This window comes from Myxocyprinus asiaticus, chromosome 21 (assembly GCF_019703515.2).
Source record: "Myxocyprinus asiaticus isolate MX2 ecotype Aquarium Trade chromosome 21, UBuf_Myxa_2, whole genome shotgun sequence".
Classification (NCBI taxonomy): Eukaryota; Metazoa; Chordata; class Actinopteri; order Cypriniformes; family Catostomidae; genus Myxocyprinus; species Myxocyprinus asiaticus.
The window spans coordinates 9,979,025-10,002,203 of record NC_059364.1 but is presented as its reverse complement, the minus strand read 5'-3'; the positions used below and the strand labels follow the sequence as shown (position 1 = coordinate 10,002,203).

The following is a 23,179-nucleotide window of genomic DNA, read 5'->3' as shown; positions in this document are numbered from 1 at the left end:
CACTAAACCTAACTCTCAGTGAAATATTTTTTTTATTTTAGAGCGAAAATGCAACCTCTGAATTGCACTTACCATTGTTTATGTGAACGTGATTACTTCCTGGTTTCCATGGAATCAAAACACGTGTCTCGGAGGTTGCTTGTGCACCTTTGTTTGATTTATGAGAGCATTAGATTAATCTTTAAGATGCATACTATTAGGGGCAGTGGTGGCTCAGCGGTTAAGGCTCTGGGTTACTGATCAGAAGGTCAGGGGTCCAAGCCCCAGCACCGCCAAGATGCCACTGTTGGGCCCTTGAGCAAGGCCCTTGACCCTATCTGCTCCAGGGGTGCCATATCATGGCTGACCCTGCACTCTGACCCCAGCTTAGCTGGGATATGTGAAAAAAAGAATTTCACTGTATATGTGCAAATGTATAATGTGTGATAAATAAATATAATAATTATAATTATTAATTATTATGTTGATGATATTCTAATGTCACAGGAAACACATTACCCAGAGACTCATTTATAGTTTGAAAGTGAAAATAATCATTATCAAGTGTATTTACAAATGTGCACAGTACAGACTTACAGATTTAACACCATTTCCACTGTCAAAAAAACAAACAAAAAATTTCACAAGAAATTCACAAAAGTCTTTCAAGTAACACATATATGCTTTCCTACATTGTATTTAATAAATATTTTTATAATAAATATATCGTTTTTAGCCTACAGCGAATATTAACCATCAAATATTTGTAATTAACATTTAGTTGAAATTGCATTCCCATTCATGGGACATCAAGACTGCTATTTGAGTTTACATGATCAGCAAAAGGCTAAAGACTGAGATGAGTTTAAACAACAACTGATATAAACTGATACATCTTAACAGCCTGAGTTTGTTCTTAATATCTGTCACTCCATACAGCACATCAAGTGAATCACACATCAAATAAATCACATTTATGTATCTTTGTAGGAACCATGTACTGTCCTTTGTCCCAGTGCTTTGTGTTTCTGAAGAGTACAGTAGTTTTCTGACATTTCTTGCAATACAGAATGACTAAGCCATATAATTTAATTTGGAGTCAAACAGGTGTCTAGGCTCAGTTTACTCCCACCCTAGCATCCTATATAAATAACAGCCATCCAGTAGTCTCAATTACAGTAAATCATGTGTATTATTCCACTAAACACCTTCAACAAAGACATCATTGGGGTCTTCGATGGCTGTGTCAACACGTTTTGTAAAAGCCTAAGAATTTCAATTCAATAACGTATTGTCCAAAAGGCAAGACACAAAAATCTTTTCAAGTAAATACTCCACAATAATCATCCTTGTTGAGCTGGTCAAGTGTTTAACTAACAATATGTTTTGTATACCGTAGATTATTTACAAAAAAGTTTTTTTGCATTATTCAACCATACCATTTTAAAACATCTGGCTTGGTCGCTACCATAATACTCTGATTTGCATAAATGTCACTCTATTTTGACACAATTTTAGAACAGGGACCTCATTTATAAAATGCACATACTGTACATCGATTTGATTCTATGGTAGAGGTGATAATCAAATCGGGATTAATAAAGGAAATAACTGAATATTTTACGTGCATACAGACATTTAATAAATTCAGTGGCAAGAAAATTATGTGAACCCTTTGGAATTAGCTGCTTTTCTGCATTAATTGGTCATGAAATGTGATCTCATCTTCATCAAAGTCAGAAGTATAGACAAACACAATGCGCTTAAGCTAACAACACACAAACAATTATAATCTTTCATGTCTTTATTGAACACATCCCGTTAAACATTCACAGAGCTGTGGAAAAAGTAAGTGAACCCTTGGATTTATTAACTGGTCGATCCTCCTTTGTCAGCAATAACCTCCTTTGCCAGCAATAAACTTAACTAAGTGGATTAGACCTGCACAACGTTCGGAAGGAAATCTGGACCAATCTTCCTTGCAGAGCTGCTTCAGCTCAGCTATATTCTTAGTATATCTGGTGTGAACGGCTCTCTTGAGATCATTCCACAGCATCTCTATTGGGTTATGGTCTGGGCTCTGACTAGGTGACTCCAAAAGGTGGATTTTTTTAAGCCATTCTGTAGTGGATTTATTTCGATGTTTAGGACCATTGTCCAGCTGCATCCCCCAATGTCTACTGAGCTTCAGCTGGAGCACAGCTACACTGACATTATCCTGAAGGATATTGTGATAAACTTGGGAATTTAATTTTCTCTCAATGATGGCATGTGTTCGTGGCCCCGAAGCAGCAAGCAGCCCCAAATAATAATTCTCCACCGTTGGGATGATGTTTTCATGTTGTTATGTGGTGTCCTTTTTAAGCTACATGTAGTGCTGCATGTTATTCCCAAACAATTCAACCTTAGTTTCATCAGTCCACAAAACATTTACCCTGTAGCACTGTGGAGTGTCAAGGTGGTCTTTTGGCAAACTTCAGGCACGCAGCAATGTTTTTGTTGGAAAGCAGCAGCTTCCTTCGTGGTGTCCTGCCATGGACACTATGCCTGTTTAATGTTTTCCGTATAGTAGACTCATAAACAGAGATGTTAACCAGTTCCAATGATTCCTTTGAGTCTTTAGCTGTCACTTTCTGGTTCTTTTTTTTACCTCATTGAGCATTCTGCGGTTTGCCCTGTGAGTCATCTTGGCTGGATGGCCACTTCTAGGGAGAGTATCCACAATACTAAATCATCTCCATTTATAGACAAGTTGTCTAACTGTAGACAGATACATATCTAAGCTCTTTGAGATAACTTTGTAACCCTTTCCAGCTTTATGCAAAGCAACAATTCTTGATCATAGGTCTTCTGAGATCTCTTTTTTTGCGAGGTATGGTCCACATCACAAATGCTTCTTGTGAATAGAAAACTTAAAATGTTTGAGTGTTTTTACAAGTCAAAGTAGCTCTAACCCACACCTCCAATCTCATTTCATTAACTGGATGCCAGGTTTGCCAAATCCTGACTCTTATTGGGTTTTGTTGACATCATTAGCCTAGGGGTTCACATCCCTTTTCCAACCTACACTGTGAATGTTTGAATGATGTATTTAATATGTACAAGAACAATACAATAATTTGTGTGTTATTAGTTAAAACAGATTGTGTTTGTTCATTATAGTAACTTAGATGAAGATCAAACCAGATTTTGAGACAAATTTATACATAAATGCAGGTAATTCCAAAGGGTTCACATACTTTTCCCCCACTGTAATTCGTAGGAACAATTATGAAATTATCATACAGTACATTCACATTTAGGAAGATACACATGTCTTTACAAATGAGGCCCCAGGTCTTAGTTAAGTAGCTATAATCTGCGATAACGAGAAATACACCAACAATTCTGCATTTTTTATTTCTATGCCACGTTGTAAGAAAGCAAACAAAACAACATTCATACTTCAAACTGCAGGCACTGAGCTCTAGTTTTACAGGCAGTCATTTTGGCATAGATTTAGATCAAGCTCAGTGCCACCTGGTTTACACATTTATGTCCTTCCCTGTGAATTATTAGTGATTGAGATATAATGAAAAATCCCAACACACTGCATCTCGACTCCTTTATATTGATTATATTCCATTTGACATCAATGTTTAAGCAGCATCAGAGCTCTGTAGGAGTGTTCTGCCCTATACGACACTAACTGTGGTAGTAAGACTGTGAAAACAGTGCTGACATTAGTGCTGAAATGTGGCTTTTCAACCACAGCCATGACAGAACTCACACAAAGGCAGTTGAACTGGCTCCTCGCTGGCAGCATTCACACACAAAAGTGAGACTTTAAACAACACGGTTACTCTAAAAGGTTGATCTCTTTCTGTCATCAGCATGCCAAAGTGAAAAACCAAAGCAGCGATGGCCAGTTTAAAGAGTAGAGAAGAGTGACCGGCTACTGCATACAAGAGTTTGAAAGGCAAAAATTAACTAGCAGGACCATTCTTTGTCCATTCAGGCTGGTGCGCTTATGTAACCAGGTGAATATCACTGAAATTGTTCAGTTAACTTCATAGATGAACATCATAGGAATCCTTTTGCTCAAGTAAGGACAGATGAGATATTCCCAAAGTAGATCAATGTTTTTTGCGTTTGTGAATAAAAATATAAAATGGTTGACAGTTGAGGAACCTCGAATATTGTAGACGAACAATTCCCGTGGCCAAACAACAAAAGATCATGTGTAGCTCCATAAGTTCTTGAAATGGTCTCTTTTTCTGTTTCAGCCTCAGTATTTCCTGTTCTTCATTTCTGATGTTGTTTCAAACTGAAATAGAAAAGAAAATAAGGTCATTCATCACATCATGCTCTGAATATGGAACTAGGGATAATGTAAGGTTGTTATCACAACAGGGGTGATCAGACATGAAGCGGAGGCTACTTACTGTACCAAATAATTGAATAAATCAACATTAAATATTTATTTGAGTTTAAATTATTAATTAAAGTAAAAAAGAGTTTGCGGAATGATACGAAAGACATGTTACTAGGAAAATGATATACAGTTTAGCAGTAATTTTTTACAAAAAATATTTGACCGTAGAATGTGTGTAATATATAAAAACTATTATAAAGTTTTTTTTTTTCAGTTTTCACTTTTGTGACAGCGTTTATGTTTGCATTGATGCCTTTCACAATCAATGCATGATTGTGATCAATGCACTGATCTTGTGAAAATAAGGTGTCTGTGGTGACATTTAAGCAAAATGATTTTACGTGGCTCCCTACGCATTACGGCAGTTCCGTGGTGAAATGTCCACTGAGTTGGTGATGTGTCCACTGAGTTGCCCTAAAAGTGAGTTAAAATTTCTCAGACAGATGAGGTTTTTAATAATAATGCTCTATCGAGTTTCAAATCAACAAAACCTACCATCCTACCCTAAACCTTAAACCTAACTGATTGTGTCATAAAAAGCAAGTGTGACACGAAAAGCACAATTGATGATGCAACCACGTCGTTTTGCATCTCAAGTGCAACACTCTACAAGTTAAGCTACCGGACAATTTGATCACTCATACAAGCTTGTAAATGTAGTTGGTTATGTAATGTAAATGTTAAAATATATCACCTTACAAGTCATGCACTATAAGGCCCCATTTACACCCTGCATTAACATGCGTTTTCAGTGATCGGATTGCTATCAGATAGAACTTGACCACATTAAATGACGGGTGTAAATACACCCAAGATGCACTGTGATCGGATAATGATTGGAAAACCACATTCGGAGGTGGTCAGGAATGGATTCTGACCATATTCAAAGAAGGTGTAAATGTGAATGCGTTTTTGTTATCCAGATACAACTACATGATAATTAATTATGTGATGAGGTTGCACTACAGTCATCTGTTGTTAAAGTGCTGTGTTGTGGATTATTGCCTTTATCTGTTCATTCTGTCATAGCAGTGTGAAGAACACATCAGACACTACCGTTCTGCAGTCTTGTCACCTGAACAATAAACAATATCCCATGAATTATTCTATTGTAATACACTTGGAATATCTCGTCTCTCTCCTGTTTTCTAATCATTTTATGACTCACGTGTCATGTGAATCCATCAAAGATGGATCATTTTCAGCTACAGCTTCTGATGTAATATGTATGTAGCGTTTTCCATTTTGCGCTAGTAATATTGATTGCATTTGACTGCAAGGTGTAAATACAATCCAGCTTAAGAATGTCCAGATACTATCCGGATATGAAAGGCATGTTAATGCAAGGTGTAAATAGGCCCTAAGTGTTCTGATATCATAAAATAGCATTGTGTGAGGAACAGGGTGAAAAATGCATGAATGAATCATCTGCTGTTTTACTCGTGATTTGTGCGAAAGGAAATAAAAATTGTTGTTTTAGCATCTCAGTTATTTCAGCAGATAAGTGCTGCAATATTTACAATGGGCCATGTTAAAATAATTTTGCAAAAAAATAGGTATAGTAACGTGATTCTATGAGACCTAGTAGACAAATACCACTGTAAAAAAATAATTGTTGAGCAAACGTAAAAAAATCATGGCAACATGATGCAGTAAGATTTTTGAGTTCTCTCAACAACTATCTTAATATTTGTCCTCTAACATTGCTTTGTTTAGTCAATGGAATTAGTTTATTCACTAAATGCAAAAATTTGACTAATTTCTTGTTCAGTCAACTAACAATTCGCAATGAGAACTTTTATTTTGTCAAAATTTCAGTTATTTTAAGCTTACTGGAATCTTTGCCTCTGAAGAGAGGTTTGTCTTACAAGGCAAGGCAGTACGTACATTTTTTTGACATAGACACACAACAGACTTCAACCCTTAACACACAAACCTCAATAAAGGTGACAATCAACAAACCTCATTAAGTTAAAAGATGAGCTCCTAACATTACCACACAACAACTGACTAACAGTGGCAACAAAAAACAACAGTAACAGCATAAATATAGTCAATAAACAGCAAAAAAAATAAGCCTAAAACACTAACCGCATAAATTATTCATATTACAATGCATGCTGGGAACTCTCAAATCAGCAAAATTGTTTAACACGAAATTGTTCATTCAGACAACTGTTAACATTTAGGGGAATATTGTTGGTCTAACATGTGTTTTTATGTAGATTAAAGTAATTAATCTTTCTTAGTTTCTGTGACTCAAAAACCCCATACGCTAGATAAAATGCAATGTCATTTTTATAGTGCAATGTAATCTGACGATCAAATCAAAAAGTAAAAACATTGGGATGTGATACAGTCAAGGACAGATTAAGAACTGAGAGGCCCATGGGCTGGTACACTATGGAGGCCACCCATGACGTGTCATGTGACTACGTTCACCTTTATGCACTACAGGATGCTTGCCAGATTTGGTTGGATTTTTCAAATTGACGGAAGAAAAGTTTGGAGCAATGTCTTACACGGCTAGTTATATGTACTTTTTAATTATGAACCAATCCAAAATAATGCGTTATTAATAGGGATATGCACGGTATTCAAATACCAAATTCACTATTCGGTTATTCTAGAGTTTAGAGGTCTTCAACCTGACCTGAGTCCGACGGTACCCGACAAACCTACAGGTTTTGGGCCAGATTTGGGTCAGTTTTTCAAGTAGGCTATAGGGCGAGTTACGGGCTGTTCACACATGCGTCGAGACCATGTAAACACACACTGGATGGACGTCTTTGATTGTTGTACCACAACTCGCTTTTTTCAGCGTACCGCGCAGGACCATTTAATTTTTTTAGACAATGTTAAAGGTGGAGTAAGCGATTCCTGAGAAAGCCTGTTAATATTTGAACTCAACAGCCAAACAAACACATCCCTCCCTTCAGTGCTCCTTCAGAAGCTCTGCCCCCCAAATTCATGTACGTGCAATAGTGTTGTGTGGATCTGTCACAGTCTGTCTCCATCATCTTCTTCAAGGACTCTTATTTTGAAGTTTTCCCTCGGACTGCATTTCCCACAGTGCACTGCCCTCATCACTTCCATCTGTTTCTTATTATCATCACCTGTATTCCATTCCCTCATTTAGTTATGTGTATAAATACCCTCTAGTTTCTTTTATCATTTGTCAGTCCTTGAAGTGTTGCATTGTGAAGTGTTGTGTTAAGCTTTGATGTTTAGATTTTGTATTTGTTCCACTCCAGCGATTACTATTGTTGAGCCTTGTGTTTGTTTCCACTCCAGTGTTTGTTCTATTCCAACGATTGTGATTAAAGGATTTAAAGTTTTTACTCCTGCATCTCCTCTCTTCCTCTTCCACTCCAAGACACCAACATTACAGGATCGGTCCGATCCACTTTGTTTATTTTCCCATTTACAGAGCCAGGGCTGTGTACAAACACTGGTTTCTTTTTCAGCGAACACACAGAACGGATAGTTAGCGGACCGTGAAGAGATATTCGCAGAATTTGATAAAAATTGTATTGGATTAATATGACTTACTTCACCTTTAACTTAAAAAGAATTTCAATATTTATTAACGCATCTCGAGATACCTGTTCTGTTTCGCCATTTGTTGCGCTGCATCAGCGCTGGTGTCACAAATCGACATTCTGATGAAGTTCAGGTTGCAAAGAGGACACATGACTGTTACACATGATTCCAGCTTGTTTTTCACCTGGCAAAGGGTCAGCGCTTGATAAACGGTGAGTGATTTTTTCCCCCTTTTGCTCTGGTGTGCAGACAATAATTAGTTAAAATGTTAAATGCTGAATCATTTCAAAATCAAAGCATCCCGAAGAAGTCCTATAAACTTCGCTGCCTCATGGAAATTGAACCTGCCCGGGCAGAATTACGCATTTTCTATTTATTAAGAATAGGCCTACGATGTTGCAGGCAGTGACAGAGATTATTTTTGTTTGACTTTAATGTGATTTTATCATTTGAAAATGTATAGGCCTATTGTGCTATTAGGCTCAAAGCTCACCATGCACTTTATTCCCTGCTAATCTGAGATTGTGTTTGACGCATCCGCATGGCATCAGAATAACTGTTCGTGATCTCTTGCAGTTAACCAAATATTACAAAAGGTTACCGTGCACATACTGTATTTAGGGTATTAAGGCACCTTTCTCTTTATCATTAAACATTAAATGCATGCAGGACTTAAACATTTTAAAGTACTCTATACTGTTGCACAAATTCTGTCACTTATATGAATTTAAACCATCAGCTTTGTACACAGCCAGGGTAAACGGCACCTTATCTTTGTATTTGGGAGAGTTTTGTAAATCAGACGCTGTTCTCTGTAGTCCTTCAAATAAACGCGTTGCACCTGTGAGACGCAGATTCCCTGATCGTGCACTCGAGTGTCTGCGCTCACGCTGCTGTTGCCCAGCACGCATTTGGCCGAATTAATGGTATTTCACATAAAGCTGAAATTTACATGGATTTCTAATAGATATCTCAAAATAAATAAATAATTGATATAGAGCTAGTGGCCCTTTGGGTTTAGAGTCCCCTGGGCAATGGCCCAATCGGCCCGGTGGTTAATCCATCTCTGATACAGTATACCATGTCAAAGTGTTCTTGTAATTTGCATCTTTATTGACAGTGGAAAAGAATTCTCAATAAAATGTCTTCTTTTGAAACTCAGTAAAACCTGCCAAGCATGACGAGAGAGTGAGTGTGAGTTTTTTTGGCTTGCATGTAATGACACAGTGTAAATATTTACACCTATCTAATCCATAAATTGTTCCAGTGAATATTTATCTTACTTTCTTCAAACATTTATTTGCACACACACAGACACCTCTAGAGGAATACAGGGAACTCGCCTAATTCTGCCAACTAGGATATGTTTCTTTTATAAATCACAACCTTACTCTGTCCTCCAGCCTGTAACAGTGACACAGCTTAACACCAGGGGAATTTTCAGCCTCTAGGGAGGTCACTGTCTGCATGCTTGTGCAAACAGGACAGAAAATAAATCTGCTCTCCTGCTAGTTTGCCTGTTGAATAATCTTTCTAAACCTGAAATCTGTCAAACCTGCCAGTTATACAATGGACACATGCTTATCAGAGTGATACCGAAAAAAAAAAAAAAAAAGGTAAAATTGCACCTGCTGATAGTATTGTTTATTTGTACGTGTTATCATCTTTGTTTTAGCATCTGATTCACTAAAGGAATTACTGGTATGCAAATCAGTTAATTGCGCAAACACAGCCACAAAGTAAGATTGCTGATTGCAATTTGCTCATGGCAATAGAGTGCAACAGTCTGGTGCTGGAAGAAAAAAATACCATTATTTTTTTCCACAGGGGAATTGATTATTAAAGGTGCTATATGTAATATATTTACTGTACTAAATCATAAAATGACCATAATATGTCATTAGAAAATTAGGAAACATGCTAATTTGAAATATTGGCTTCTCAGATAACAGTGCTACAGCCAGTATATTCTACTTTGAAGTTTCCATTCTGGGCCGGAATTTCTGTTTATGTTCTGGCCTGCCCACTCACCAATAGTATTTCGACACCGCTGGGTTGCCAGATTTGAACAAGTTTGCAGGCAAACAACGCCATGTGCTGCAGCCATGGAAGCCAGCAAACGAATTGGATCAGATATTACAGATCCCACCCGACATAAAAAAAACATGCTTTTTCCTTATTTTGCCATCCATCTAAAAAGCACCATGACCAGAGGCATAGTAAAACAAGGACAAATATTGGAGATGCCTTTGGAAGATGGAGACAGCTTAAAGCCCAGAAATCCTTTAAAACGGATCCTGTTGTGTGTCCTCATTCTGGCAACCCACATGAGCTTCGAGTCTGGGGCAGGGCAGACAACTCTCCAATATTTTGAATTTGGACTGCAGTACCCATTCCAAACACTTGCTGTCAATCTTACATATAGCACCTTTAACGATAACTTATAAACCTATAAAGACAGACCTGCCGTGAGCACCGAGGTTGTTAATTGATGGTATATGCTTTTGTAAAAAGCAATCAGTCCACATTATTTCAACTTCATTTTTTGAAAATCTTGTTTCTAAGTGTAATTTCTAGTGAAGAACTACACTACAAATGATCCTGAATGGAAAGATCCACCAATCAGAGAGTTGAGGCAACAAATCGCTGCAAAAGAGCTCTGCTGTGACCGCCCACTTCCATAATGCAAAAACTTTATTTTTTCGTTCCGGTTCAAAAGTTCCACATCCTCCTTTCCTAAAGGTTACCGGTTAGAACAAAATAAAATAACAGTTAATACAATAATTTTTTTAAATAACAGTACTCTGCGCTAAGGGGTGGGTGAAATACCAGTTGCAGTGTTGCCAGATCTCCCAAGAGAAACAAGCAGTCTGGAAAAACAAGGCCAAAATAAGCCACTTGCCTCATCAAAATAAGGAAAAATAAGCTATTAATTTTCTTCCTGTGTGGTGGATTTATCGGCATAGAAATCATAACAAGCAGTTAATTAACAGTTAAATATAATTTTATTTACAGATCTGCTTCTCAGTCAAAACCTGGCAGCATCAAATCTGTATTAATGCATCATATTTAACAATAATTCAGTGAAGACTTGGAAACCACTGAGAAATGTACTTTTTACCTCTAATAATGTTTTCCTTGTATCTGGATTAGCTGTGCATGTATATGTAGTAATTATACATAGTTGTTAAAAAAGCTCTTCATTCACAGAATGTGACATCCACAACAGACAGTTAGGCAAAGACATGTGTGATGCAGCAGTTTCAATCAGGATCAAAGCACATGTTTAATTTTTTTGGGCAACATGAAGAGGTGTAGTTAAAAAAATATACTTTGATAAACCCTTTGGCCTTTAGTTTCATGAAAAAATTATCGGAACAAAATTAATCAGTTATAACAGGTTACCAGCATTTAAAAATAACGTTTTCACTCCGGAACAATTGATAATCACTTTGTTTTCAGTCACCGGTTTTTGGTTATGTTCTGCTAAAAATTTTGTTCGTTTTCATTCCTTGAACCGTTTTTAGTCCCTGTTTGTATATATCTGCATATTTTGCAGTATAATTTAGTTTGATATATTGATTCTAAAATAATAAACAACTTTAAATCAATAGTTTTATGTTTTTCCAATGTTTTTAAGTCACTTTAACATCATTTACAATGCTTTATTCCCTCATTAACCTTGTGCGATCCTGCGTACACATGCGTGGACGTTGAATTTAGTCAATTTTTTTGCATAATTTCAATTCATTTAAACCGACTGATCTCAGTTCAGAAGACTCTGTGCTGTTAGTAAAGGGTTAAACTTTTGATACATGTGACAAAACAACATGGCGCTGATCACAGCCGAGTTTGACTTTGGGAGAAATGCCAACAAAAATGTCTGGTAAGAAAACTAAATAAATTTTTACACTAAAGTCAAAAGATAAGAGTCTCTAATTTCATCCGATATGTCATTTTCTAAATTTGTGCGATTTATCGCAGAACGCCATGCTGCTAAACACAGTGTACACTAATGTGTACTTTAGCGCATTTTTTTCCGTAGGAATCCTATATTTACTGTGCATTATTACATTGAGAATCAATGGGTTCAACCAAAAGCTGAAAAATGTAGCTTTCAGAGGCTTTATATGGAGTTAGGATGAAAATAAGGTGCATTTTGAACTGTTCTGAGATGAATGCAGACAGACAGAACTTAAGTTAAGTCATTCACTAAATAGGGAGCAAGAGAGCAATGGAGCATCCTATCGCTTTCTTATGTAGCTAAGTGCATCCATTCCTAAAATCCGACCAAAAGTTCAGTTTCAGGCTGCAGATGATGTTTGGCACATATGTTGACATCAATTTGTAGGAAACAATTTGGTCTAGAAAGTATTATTATTATTATTATTATTATTATTATTATTATTTGCATGTTTATTAGGTGCTACTAGTTGCAGATAAAAAGGGAAATAGAAAATGCACACTGCAGTCACACTCTGGTCTCAGGAGCTTAAAGACGTCAAGTGCAAAGTCTAGTATCTTTGTCTTTTTGTCCAATTTTCAAATACTTTTGTGCTTCAAATCAAAGTTTGCAATGTTGTGATTCACCTCTGAGCTTGTTGGTTTGATTCATGGCTTTGAACTATTTTATGAAGTACTTTATGATATCTCCATGGAAAAAATATTCCACCACTTTGATCCAGACACCTGAATATGCTCTTTAAAATGCCAAAAAAAAAAAAAAAAAAAAAAAAAACTTGATCACACCACAGATCTAGATATGTCAGATATGTCACATCTACATCATTTGATAAATGCATGAGGCCATGATCACTAGACAATTTACACAAACATCCCTTTAAAATCAAATTCAGTTTACAGCCAGTTTTTGGAGAGTAGTAATAGTGCTGAGTAAAATGAGTCAGTACAATAGTGCTTTTGTTTGTGAATCTAGCGCATTCTACACTCACTGAGCACTTTATTAGGAACACTATGGTCCTAATAAAGTTTCTGACGTGGTCTTCTGCTTTTGTAGCCCATCCACCTCAAGGTTTGACGTGTTGTGCATTCTGAGATGCTATTCTGCTCACTACAATTGTACAGAGTGGTTATCTGAGTTACCGTAGCCTTCTGTCAGCTCAAACCAGTCTGGCCATTCTCCGTTGAACTTTCTCCTCAACAAGGCGTTTCTGTCCGCAGAACTGCCGCTCACTGTATGTTTTTTGTTTTTGGCACCACTCACAGAGTAAACTCTAGAGACTGTTGTGCATGAAAATCTCAGGAGATCAGCAGTTACAGAAATACTCAAACCAGCCTGTTTAACACCAACAATCATGCCACGGTCGAAATCACGAAGATCACATTCTTTCCCCATTCTGATGGTTGATGTGAATATTAACTGAAGCTTCTGACCTGACCACAGTTGGCTGATTAGATAATCCCACGAATAAGTAGGTGTACAGGTGTGCCTAATAAAGTGCTCAGTGAGTGTATAATGAACATCGTTTGCATACAGTGAAACAATGCATGTTTGCAGTGAAAAGAATGGAATATGCTATACCAGTGCAATGCCTGGTTATGTTGGACTGCAGGTGGTATGTGAACATGAGTTTTGCACTGAAATACTAGACACTAAAGTGCCGCAATTGTTAGTGAATTCGCTCAACAGAATTTTCAAAAGAATATCAGAGTGCCTTGAACTGCCACAGCAGAACAGAGTGACTCACAGTACATTGAGTAGTAGACTAAAGTGAATACAATTTGTAGGGTGTCTGCCCCACACCTACCCCACTTTCTTTAATGGCCCATAAACGCAGACTTACTCTCCATCACTTTGACAGAAATACAGATTTTAATAGACCCAGCAGTAGAAACACCTTTACCTCCCTGCATCTCTCTTCTCCAGACATCTTTATGCTTTTTTCTTTTAATTCTTTCTCATTTCCTTCCAACATTAATAGAGTAGAAACTACAGTTCATAGTGACCAATGCTGCCAAGCTCCAAAAAGGACAAAAAAGTACCATAAAAGCTCCATTAAAATAGTCCATATGACTTGTGTGGTTTTTCCAATAACTTTGTGAGAGGAACAGACCGAATGAGGAGGCTGAAGTCTTCCCCTCCACCGAAGCTTTGAAAAAGCGTCAAAAATCAGATTCAAAACATGGTGCATTTATGTGTCATGCTAGGTTTGACACCAAATGCTATTGGTCACATATTCGGAAACAGAACACTATGTGCAAGTTTGAATATGTGCTATTTTCGCAATGCAATTCTGAGATTTTGCTTTATCTTTACTAGTTGTACAGTTGCTCAATTCAAAGGTTTACCCACTTAAAATTGCAAAACACCATATAAAATGCCTGTAAGACTTACAATGTACTAGTAAGTGTTTTAACAAATGGCTTGGCACGTCTCATAGCCAGATATTCAACTACACACATTTCTATAGTGTTGATATACTGTGTGTGTCTGTGCTCACGGATTGTGCTGTGTTTAGTTAGTCACAGAGACAGTCGTCAGCTTGAAACAGTGCCAACCCTGACATCCCAGGTGAAGGGGAGCTACCATCACAGCCAATGCCAAAATGAGTCTGAGGTGTTTGTGTGAGGGCGCCAGAGGGGTCACGATCCTCCTGTATCCGCTCAAATCCGCCAGAGTGACAGCAGAAGAAAGAGGAGCTGACATCAGCCTTCCCCTTCAGCATCACTGCGAGGGCAGACTCGCGTTGGACGTGCCTATTTACACAAGTCTTAAAAAAACACTGTCAGTTGTGACTCATCTCCGGAGATCCTGTTGAAGTATTGGTGTGTTCTTTGTCCCTTTCCTCTGTCTGGCTCTTTGGCTGGAGTTGGACAGCTTGCTGGCTTACATTAGACTGCATATTATTTGAATGCCATGACATACTGGCAACTTTTTGAGCCTGTGCAGACAGGCAATTTAAGCTTATGCTCCATAATACATCTCATGATTACTGCTATCTATTTGCATGACAATCCATTTCACAATTTCTTTGCCTCCAAAGGTGCCCAATTTAGCCTTGGCCAGCTACAATGCAAACAATAATTTTGTTGCTAAGTCTTCTCCAAGCACAAACAGACTATGTAAACATCCTTAGCACCACATACAGTACATTTACTTAAAGGGAAATTTCTCTCATAATTTACTCACCCTCATATGGCATGAGATCTAAGTTGGCTTTCACATTGGCAGTTTAGTCCAAAACAGAGCACGGTTCACATGAAAAGTCAGTAATGTGAAAGCTGTTTTGCAGACAGGGGAGTGGACCACCGTACCGTACCCGAGACTACCTGTAGGAGGTGGTCTGAGCTCAGCTGCAATCTGTGGCATGGTTCACGTGAGTGAGAAAGCAACCTGTACTCAGGTCTGCACTTGGTCAGGAAGAAAAATGCGCATGCGTTTTTGTCGATTCAAGCATGATGACACCATCAGTTTCACAAAAACAAACACACACGTGCATCACGAGTGTCAGGGAAACGTGAGACACAGAAAAGTGTGAGGTGCCTTTTATACTGTATATGTGTGTGAGTGAGAGTGCAACCAGCTGTGTCCTCAGAAAAGTTAGTTTTCATGAGATTTTTGATATACAAGCGATTATGTTAAAGATTTCAAAGGATGAGCTTAAACATGAGTAAAGCACAATATTCTTCCAAATAAAAAAAATTAATATTGAGGATTGATTAATTCGTTTTTATTCATATAAACTTTAATAATACACAACAATATTTATTATTAAACAACATTAATGATTACACAATTTAATTGTAATTTACTGGCAAATTACTGTTTCATTGTTAACGATCACTTTTTTTGCTATTGTGCAAATAAAAGGAAAAAAGGAGAATAAAAAGTTCACTAGTACACATCACCATCAGTTCGGCAGAGCCCTGCCCACAAGCATGACAAATCTCTCTGTGACGGCATTTTTATTAACATAAATCATATACTGAAAGTGAAAATGGCATTATATATACTGCATAAATACAATGAAATATATGAAATTTCATTGATTCTGTTTTCCAGTCTTGCTCACTCGGGGGAGCTTCAGCACCCCCCTTCCCGTGCCTTTGAGTGTCGTTCGCTCTAGTGCGCATCATGACATAAAATTAATTAAAAAACACACAAATAAAGCTACCCGCATCGTGTTTTCCATCATGTGCACGTTTGTGATGATGCAAGTTGATGACGGAAAAGCACCAGGGTTTGACAGAATCATATCGTGCTCGGATTCGGACCGAAATAAACGTGCCCAGTGTGAAAACCACCTAAAAGTCACATGTGGCGCTTGATTAGTTTCACTTTCACACCTGTGGAGATTTATAGTAAAAAAGTTGAAAAGTGATCTGTTTTTCACCCACACTTCTTATATCGTCTTTGAAGATATGGATTTAACCACTGGAGTCATATGGATTACTTTTAAGCTGCTTTTATCTGCTCTTTGGACCTTCTGATTTCTGGCCACCATTCACTTGCATTGAAAAGACCAACAGAGCTGAGATATTCTTCTAAAAATCTTCGTTTGTGATCTGTAGAAAAAAGAATGTCATACATATCTGGTATCGCATGAGGGTAAGTAAACGATGAGAGAATTTTCATTTTTGGGTGAACTATTCCTTTAAGAAGCACATGACATAAAATACTAAACCTGAAGTTTGTAATGTCTGCACAATCAGTGTCACTAAACAAAACTGCAAAAAATAAATATTGTTTTCAAACTGCTGTCCTGTATACTCCCTAAAGTAGTTTAATTAAATAACCAAAGTCCCACCCCCAACTCATGCCATTGGTTGAGTGAATATTGCTGTATCGGGTTGGTCGGGACCCAAAAAGAAACCACAGAGCAGTGTTACACTTTTTGGGGAAATCAACCTACGAATGGTTTACTTAGTCGTCTGCATTTTAAGCTGGGATGGGAGAAAGTCTTTGAAAAAATTGCATCAGCTTTTTTTTTCCAGTTGGAAAAAACTTGATTTAAACATAAAACAAGTTTCATTTTTCTTACCCCATTGGCAATTTTTTATTTTTTTTTTTCTTGTGACATTTCTCTTATAATAAGATTTTATAGTGCATGTCATTTTGCTTCTGCTTTTAAGGATGTTTAGATTTTGTTTGTTTTTTATTGGGAAAACAAGACAAAAAGTATTTTTATGCAGTTTAAATGGAGCTTTTTGGTGGCACAGGCACAGAGAAAAACCCTGGCATATGTAGACTAATGAGGATACAGTGAGCCTAGTTATTTATGTCACCACCTGGTAGGGTGCTAACAAGTTTTGCTATGGTGTCTTGACACAAAATAATTTGAGAGGAATCTTACAGAACCATTTAGCATCTAAAATGATGGTTTATCCTTTATGCTCCTCTACCAGCACACTACATGGCCAAAAGTATGTGGAGTAAACTTTTGCCACAAAGTTGGAAGCACACAATTATCTAGAATACCACTGAACCCTGCTGAAAAACAAAAAAACAAAAACAGTTTAAACCAGCCTGGTTTAACCAAGATGTTCTGCTGGTCTTAGCTGGTTTAATACAAGTTAAGGTCAATCGACCGCATTTGTGGCCTAATGTTGATTACCACGTAAAATAATTTCAACAACCTTTTCTTTTAAAAAAGCAAACATCTATGTTACAGTAAGGCATTTACAATGGAAGTGAATGGGGCCAATTTTTGGAGGGTTTAAAGGCGGAAATGTGCAGCTTATAATGAAAAAATTCTGTTAAAAATTGGGTATTATTTGAGCTGTAAAGTTGTTGTTAAATTGTTGTTTTTATGGTCGTTTTAGGGTTAACAGCATTATGTCGTCATGGTAACAATTTGTAAAATTGGATATAACTTTAAATGTCATAATTTTTCTGGTAATCAAAATTATGCCACAAAATCTGTTGATTGAGCTTAACTTGTATTGAACCCGGAATAAGCTAGGCTAGCTGGTCTCCCAGCTGACAAGTGACCAAAATCCCTCAAAAACCAGCAAACAGACCAACCTGACCAGGCTGGGAGACCAGCTAAGACCAGCAAACCAACTTGTTTTAAAATGCTTTTTTCGGCAGGGTATGCCATAGCATTAATGATGCAACTACAGGAATTTGAGCTGGACTGTTTGCTAATGTGTCTCGCCGTAGATGCCTCACATCCATTATGAGGTTAGAAAGCACTCTCATCTCTCCATTACAAAACACAAACATGCCAGCATTTACAGTGATATTAAGAAACATAATTCAAGACAAATAAGTACTAACTGGGGTTTTACTAAGTGGAGTTTAAGAGGCACAGTTCCAAAAGACTTACAGTAAATAGCTCAGCGAAGCTGTTTTCTAAGGTTTAACTATGCCTTAACTTCATGAATGCAAGAGATATATATGCGAGTTTCAAAAAGACAATTTGCACTCTCATGCTCATTAATCACATTCGTAAGATGAAAAGTTTAACAGATATTGACCTACTAAAAGCAACTTCTAGCCTTTAATGCAAAGCTGGGAGTTTGCATGACTTATGAGATGCAGCATGAAAAAGCTGAGAGAAGGCAAAAGAAAGGAAGGCAGTCAGATTAAAGACTCATGCTTGTCCCCCTGAAGGACGGGAAGAGAAATCTGTTTTTACAGCCAGTCTCCCTTTATGCCTGTGCTGTGCAAGGAACTAATCCACAGAGACTGTCAGCCAATGACTCTTCACCCCACCAAAGCTCATTACATGACTCCACGCTCATCCAAAGGGAGCCGTGCCCACATCAGTTCGCACCCCATCGACCCCTGGAGACAGGATGGTATAATCCCCAAAGCCACTCTCTCACCCAGCACCCGGCCGTACATTAGACAGCTCATTGCAGAGTTATATAAAAGCAGCAAGATAAAATGTAACATTCGTTGCCTGTCCATCAACAGCAATCTTCCCTGTGAATGAGTTCCCACTCTCCTGGAGTGAGCCAGGTGAACTCTAGGCCAGAAACATTCAGACGTAAATGCTTGGCCAATGCTTTGCAAGCACACTGTTCCGTTGTACATACATACAGGTGATGGGTGTCATGTTTTTCCATTCATTGCTTATCCTTGATCCTTTATTCTCATTTGTAAGTCGCTATGGATAAATGCATATTCAAAACGTCATGGCATTTTGTCACATTCTCATTGCAATGCAGATAGTTCAAGCTACCATTTGCTTTTGTTTTTTTGTGGCTTCTTCATTTAGGACTGGAAAGGCTGTAAGTCTAAATCTGTCTGGTGAACTCCCCAGATCAGCTCTTTCCCACCAGAGGCGGCACTGTCTGCCCATCCTCAGTCCTGTTCCCCAGGACTTTCTCTGAGGAAAGGACTGGAGTTCAAGAAGAGTAATTACACAGGTAGGGGAAGCTCAATGAGATGGAACCTCCTATCTTGTTCCAGGCAGCCCAAGAGGGTCTAAACAGTGGTACGAAGGATTTTGATTACATCGCTCTCATCTAATCAATCAGCAAGACTTGTTGAAGCAGCTCACCGTCCTTCGTCTAGTCCCCCTCATTCTCTTGCCATCTCTTTTCATTCTCTCTTTTCCTCACCCCTTATTTCATTTTTGTCACGAGGTGAGCCGAAAGTACCTTCTCTCAGGCTCTCGCACACTATCACAGAAGGAAAATGGGTCAGTGAACATCATCGCTATCCTGTGCTTTCTTACTAGGGTTGGGAATCCAGAAATGGTTTCATAAAAAAAAAACAAACAAAAAAAACAATTATAATAATGGAACCAATTGATTTTCCTAATGTTTGGCACTGTTAATGGTTCTCGAATGTATATTCTTTCACTGATGCAGATGGTACAACATTCCAAAACACTCTTACAGTACACTCTTACTTTTCAACGCTGCCACAAGTTTTGATTCCTGAACAAATGACTGTTATGAGCAAATGTTTCTAATGAGACGGTTATTTTTAGTGAGTCAAAAACATACAGCACGACCAGTGTAAACACATACCCAAATGAATGACTCTAACGTGTCAGCTCTTTTAAATGAATCAAAAACATGCTGTGTGACCAGTGTAGTCTGATTCCCAAACTAATGACTCTTATGAGATGGTTCTTTTCAGTGAATCAAAAACATACTGTGCAACCAGTGTAGTATGATTACCCAAACAATTACTCTTTTAAGCCTTTTCTGTGTGTGTGTGTGTGTGTGTGTGTGTGTGTGAATCTAAAACATACAGCGTGACCAGTTTTGTAAGAATCCCAAAGGAATGACTCTTATGAGCCGGTTCTTTTTAGTGAATCAAAATCATACTGCATGACCAGTGGAGTCAGATTACCAAAAGAATTACTCTTAAGTCCCCGATATACTGTACTACCTACAAAATCATAGAATGAACGGGTGTGACATCATTTAGAACAAAATCTAGCCAAAAAGAAGGTGCTTTTGTGTTTGTTTCAGTGGTTTATAACAGCTTGTCTGGGCGACTTTTAGGAAAATGTCTTACCGGCTGCTAAACACCTTACTTCCATTAGTCCACATCATCAGTAGGTGTGACCTGGAGCTCCACTTACCTTGAGGCCAACAGCTAAATTAGCTGTTTATGTTGTTCAGTCAGTCAAGTGTGTTAGCACATTAGCGTCATGAATTCAGAATGTAAACAAGACAAATGCAGCTTTTTCTACTGCTTATACACTCACTGAGCACTTTATAAGGAACACTATGGTTGTAATAAAGTCCTTGAAGTGGTCTTCTGCTGTTGTAGCCCATCTGCCTCAAGGTTCAACATGTTGTGCATTCTGAGATGCTATTCTGCTCACAATTGTACAGAGTGGTTATCTGAGTTACCGTAACCTTTCTGACAGCTCAAACCAGTCGAGTGGTTAAAACAGCTTCTTTTTCTGACCTCATGTGAATTCTACTCATAGAATGAGACATAAAGTCATTGATAACACATTTTAATGTCACATTAATTAAGGTTTTACTGAGCATCCTCATATTTAAATGTACTTCTAAACTCCTCCCACAGCGGTGTGGCAGGTGTCTGAATGTTCGCAAACAGTGTAACATTGCTCGGCTGTTTCCAACTTCTTTTTATCCCTGAACGAAAAACGCAGAAGAACTTCTCCGGAAGTATATGAGCAGGTTCTATTTAGTAAATCAAAAACATACTGTGCGATCAGGGTAGTTAGATTCCCAAGTGAATTAATCTCATGAGACGGTTCTTTTTAGTGAATAAAGACAGAGGGTATAGGGAGACGTGGGTGAAGTATCATTTTATTATATTCTAATTATATTTTGTCTTCTGCTTCCTAATACCTTGCCCTCCTCTTGCACTCTCTCCATATTTCATTGGCTGTGGCTCATTGTCCGTCTTTCACTTGCCAGGACAATGCGCACACATGACGAAAAGACGTCTAGAAATCAGGCAGTTTTAAAAACAGTCGTAGCGTCTGGAACTCATCTCAGCCTGTCGCAGGAGTGCACACACAACAAGACCTTTAGTCGTGAGATCCAAGACTTCTCGTCGCAGACCAGTTGCTGGCTCAAAACATCAAAGGAGACGAGCTTGAGTCATGTAGTGTCCACTAGGCATGAGCAGCAAAGAGATAAGAAACCACACTTAGCGGGGTGACAGAGTTTTGTCTGTAGATGGGATGCGGTAAAGAGGAAGGGCTTTCAGCACCCAAACACATCCATTAAAATCTTCTTGACTTTCACCAGTAGTGCCAGATCCATGTCTGCCAATAGCGCTACTGAGAAGCAAGATAACATTTATACTGCAGTGATCAGATCCATTTTCACCCACTGTTCCAGAGTTTGTTTTGGTGATTCGGTTATGAAGGAGAGTATAGAAGAGAGGGAATGCTATTGAAGAGACGAAATGCACTGAAATCAGACTTCTCTATGTCCCTGCTTTGGAGTCTCTTTGGTAACATACTTACATTGCAACTCAATTGCACAGAACTTGCGTTTAAGAATCAGACAAAACACTGCTCATGCTGTACATTTTCAAAAACACTCTGGCTCTTTCCACATCCTCAAAACACATTCTCTTCATTCCTATCTATCCAACTATTCATCAGAGCTTTCTGTAGTATGTAGCCACCCTTCTTGTATGTCAAAGATTGTCTAATTTGTTCCTATTTGTATTTCTCCTAAGAGAGAGAGAGAGAGAGAGAGAGAGAGAGAGAGAGAGAAAATAGAAGAGACATCTGAGCCTTGATACTTAACTTGATGCTTAAATTAAAGGAATAGAACAGGTTCAATACAAGTTAAACTCAATCGACAGCATTTGTGGCATTATGTTAATTAGCAACACTATTTTAGTAAGGCACTAATAATGGAAGTGAATAGTGAATATTTTTGGAGAGATTGAAGGCCAAAATGTGAAGCTTATAATTTTATTAAAGCACTTGCATTATTACTTCTGTTAAAACTTGTGTATTATTTGAGCTGTAAAGTTGTTTAAATCATTGTTTTTAAGGTTGTTTTTTAGGTGGTGTTTTAGGGTTTATGTTGTCAATTGCAACAAATTTGTAAAATTGTATATAACTTTACACAGAAAAGGTTAGTAAGCAATTTTATCACAGTAAAATAATGTTAACATGCATCTTGTATTGCATGGTTTCTACACTTATGAAAGTTTACGGAATTCCCCCATTCATTTCCATAGTAAGTGCCTCACTGTATCCCAGAATTTAGATTTTTTAAAGAAAAGGAGGAACAAGTCAAAGTTATTTTTTAAGGCAATCAACATTATGCCACAAATACTGTTGTTTGAGCTTACCTTTTATTGAACCCAAAATATTACTTTAAACAAAACTGAGAACTCATGAAAGAGCAACAATGGAGCAATCAGATTTTTCCCTGGGACAGTGTGTGTAATTTAGAAACCAGCTCTATGTGGTTGTTGTATCTTGGCTGAAATGTCTTGGTGGAGAGGGATTTGGGGTGTGATCAGCATTATGACTCAGCAGAGAGAATGACCTAAATCTTGCTGGCAAAAAAAGAGTGTCAGAATGTTTTTAGAGCACACAGAGGCACTGGGCAGCAGATGCTAAACCAGGCAGTCTTTCTCCATTGGTGCACCCTAGCGCTCCAGAGAGCACGACACTGGCCGGTGGCGGGTAAGCACAGCTAACGTATTCTGTCAGCACAGCCTAGCATGACCCCGTGCCACAAGCTCTGGTCACAGTGCAGCATAACAATCCTCCTACTCCCCAATTGTGTTTCAGACAGCACTGAAAAAAATCACTTTCTAACTTTCTAACTAAGCTCATGTGTCTGATTTTTCGTGATGTTTAA

The 23,179-nt window shown here is 38.0% G+C and overlaps 1 protein-coding gene across 1 annotated transcript in view; it reads right to left on the bottom strand.

Moving 5' to 3' along the window:
• Positions 1 to 506: 506 nt before the first annotated feature.
• LOC127412433 (zinc finger matrin-type protein 4-like) overlaps positions 507 to 23,179 on the bottom strand; it is a 120,434-nt gene continuing 97,761 nt past the window's right edge. Inside the window, exon 7 of the mRNA XM_051648779.1 lies at positions 507 to 4,285. Within this exon, the coding sequence (XP_051504739.1) occupies positions 4,264 to 4,285 (22 nt within the window). The 3' untranslated portion in view covers positions 507 to 4,263. The remainder of the gene's footprint in view (positions 4,286 to 23,179) is intronic.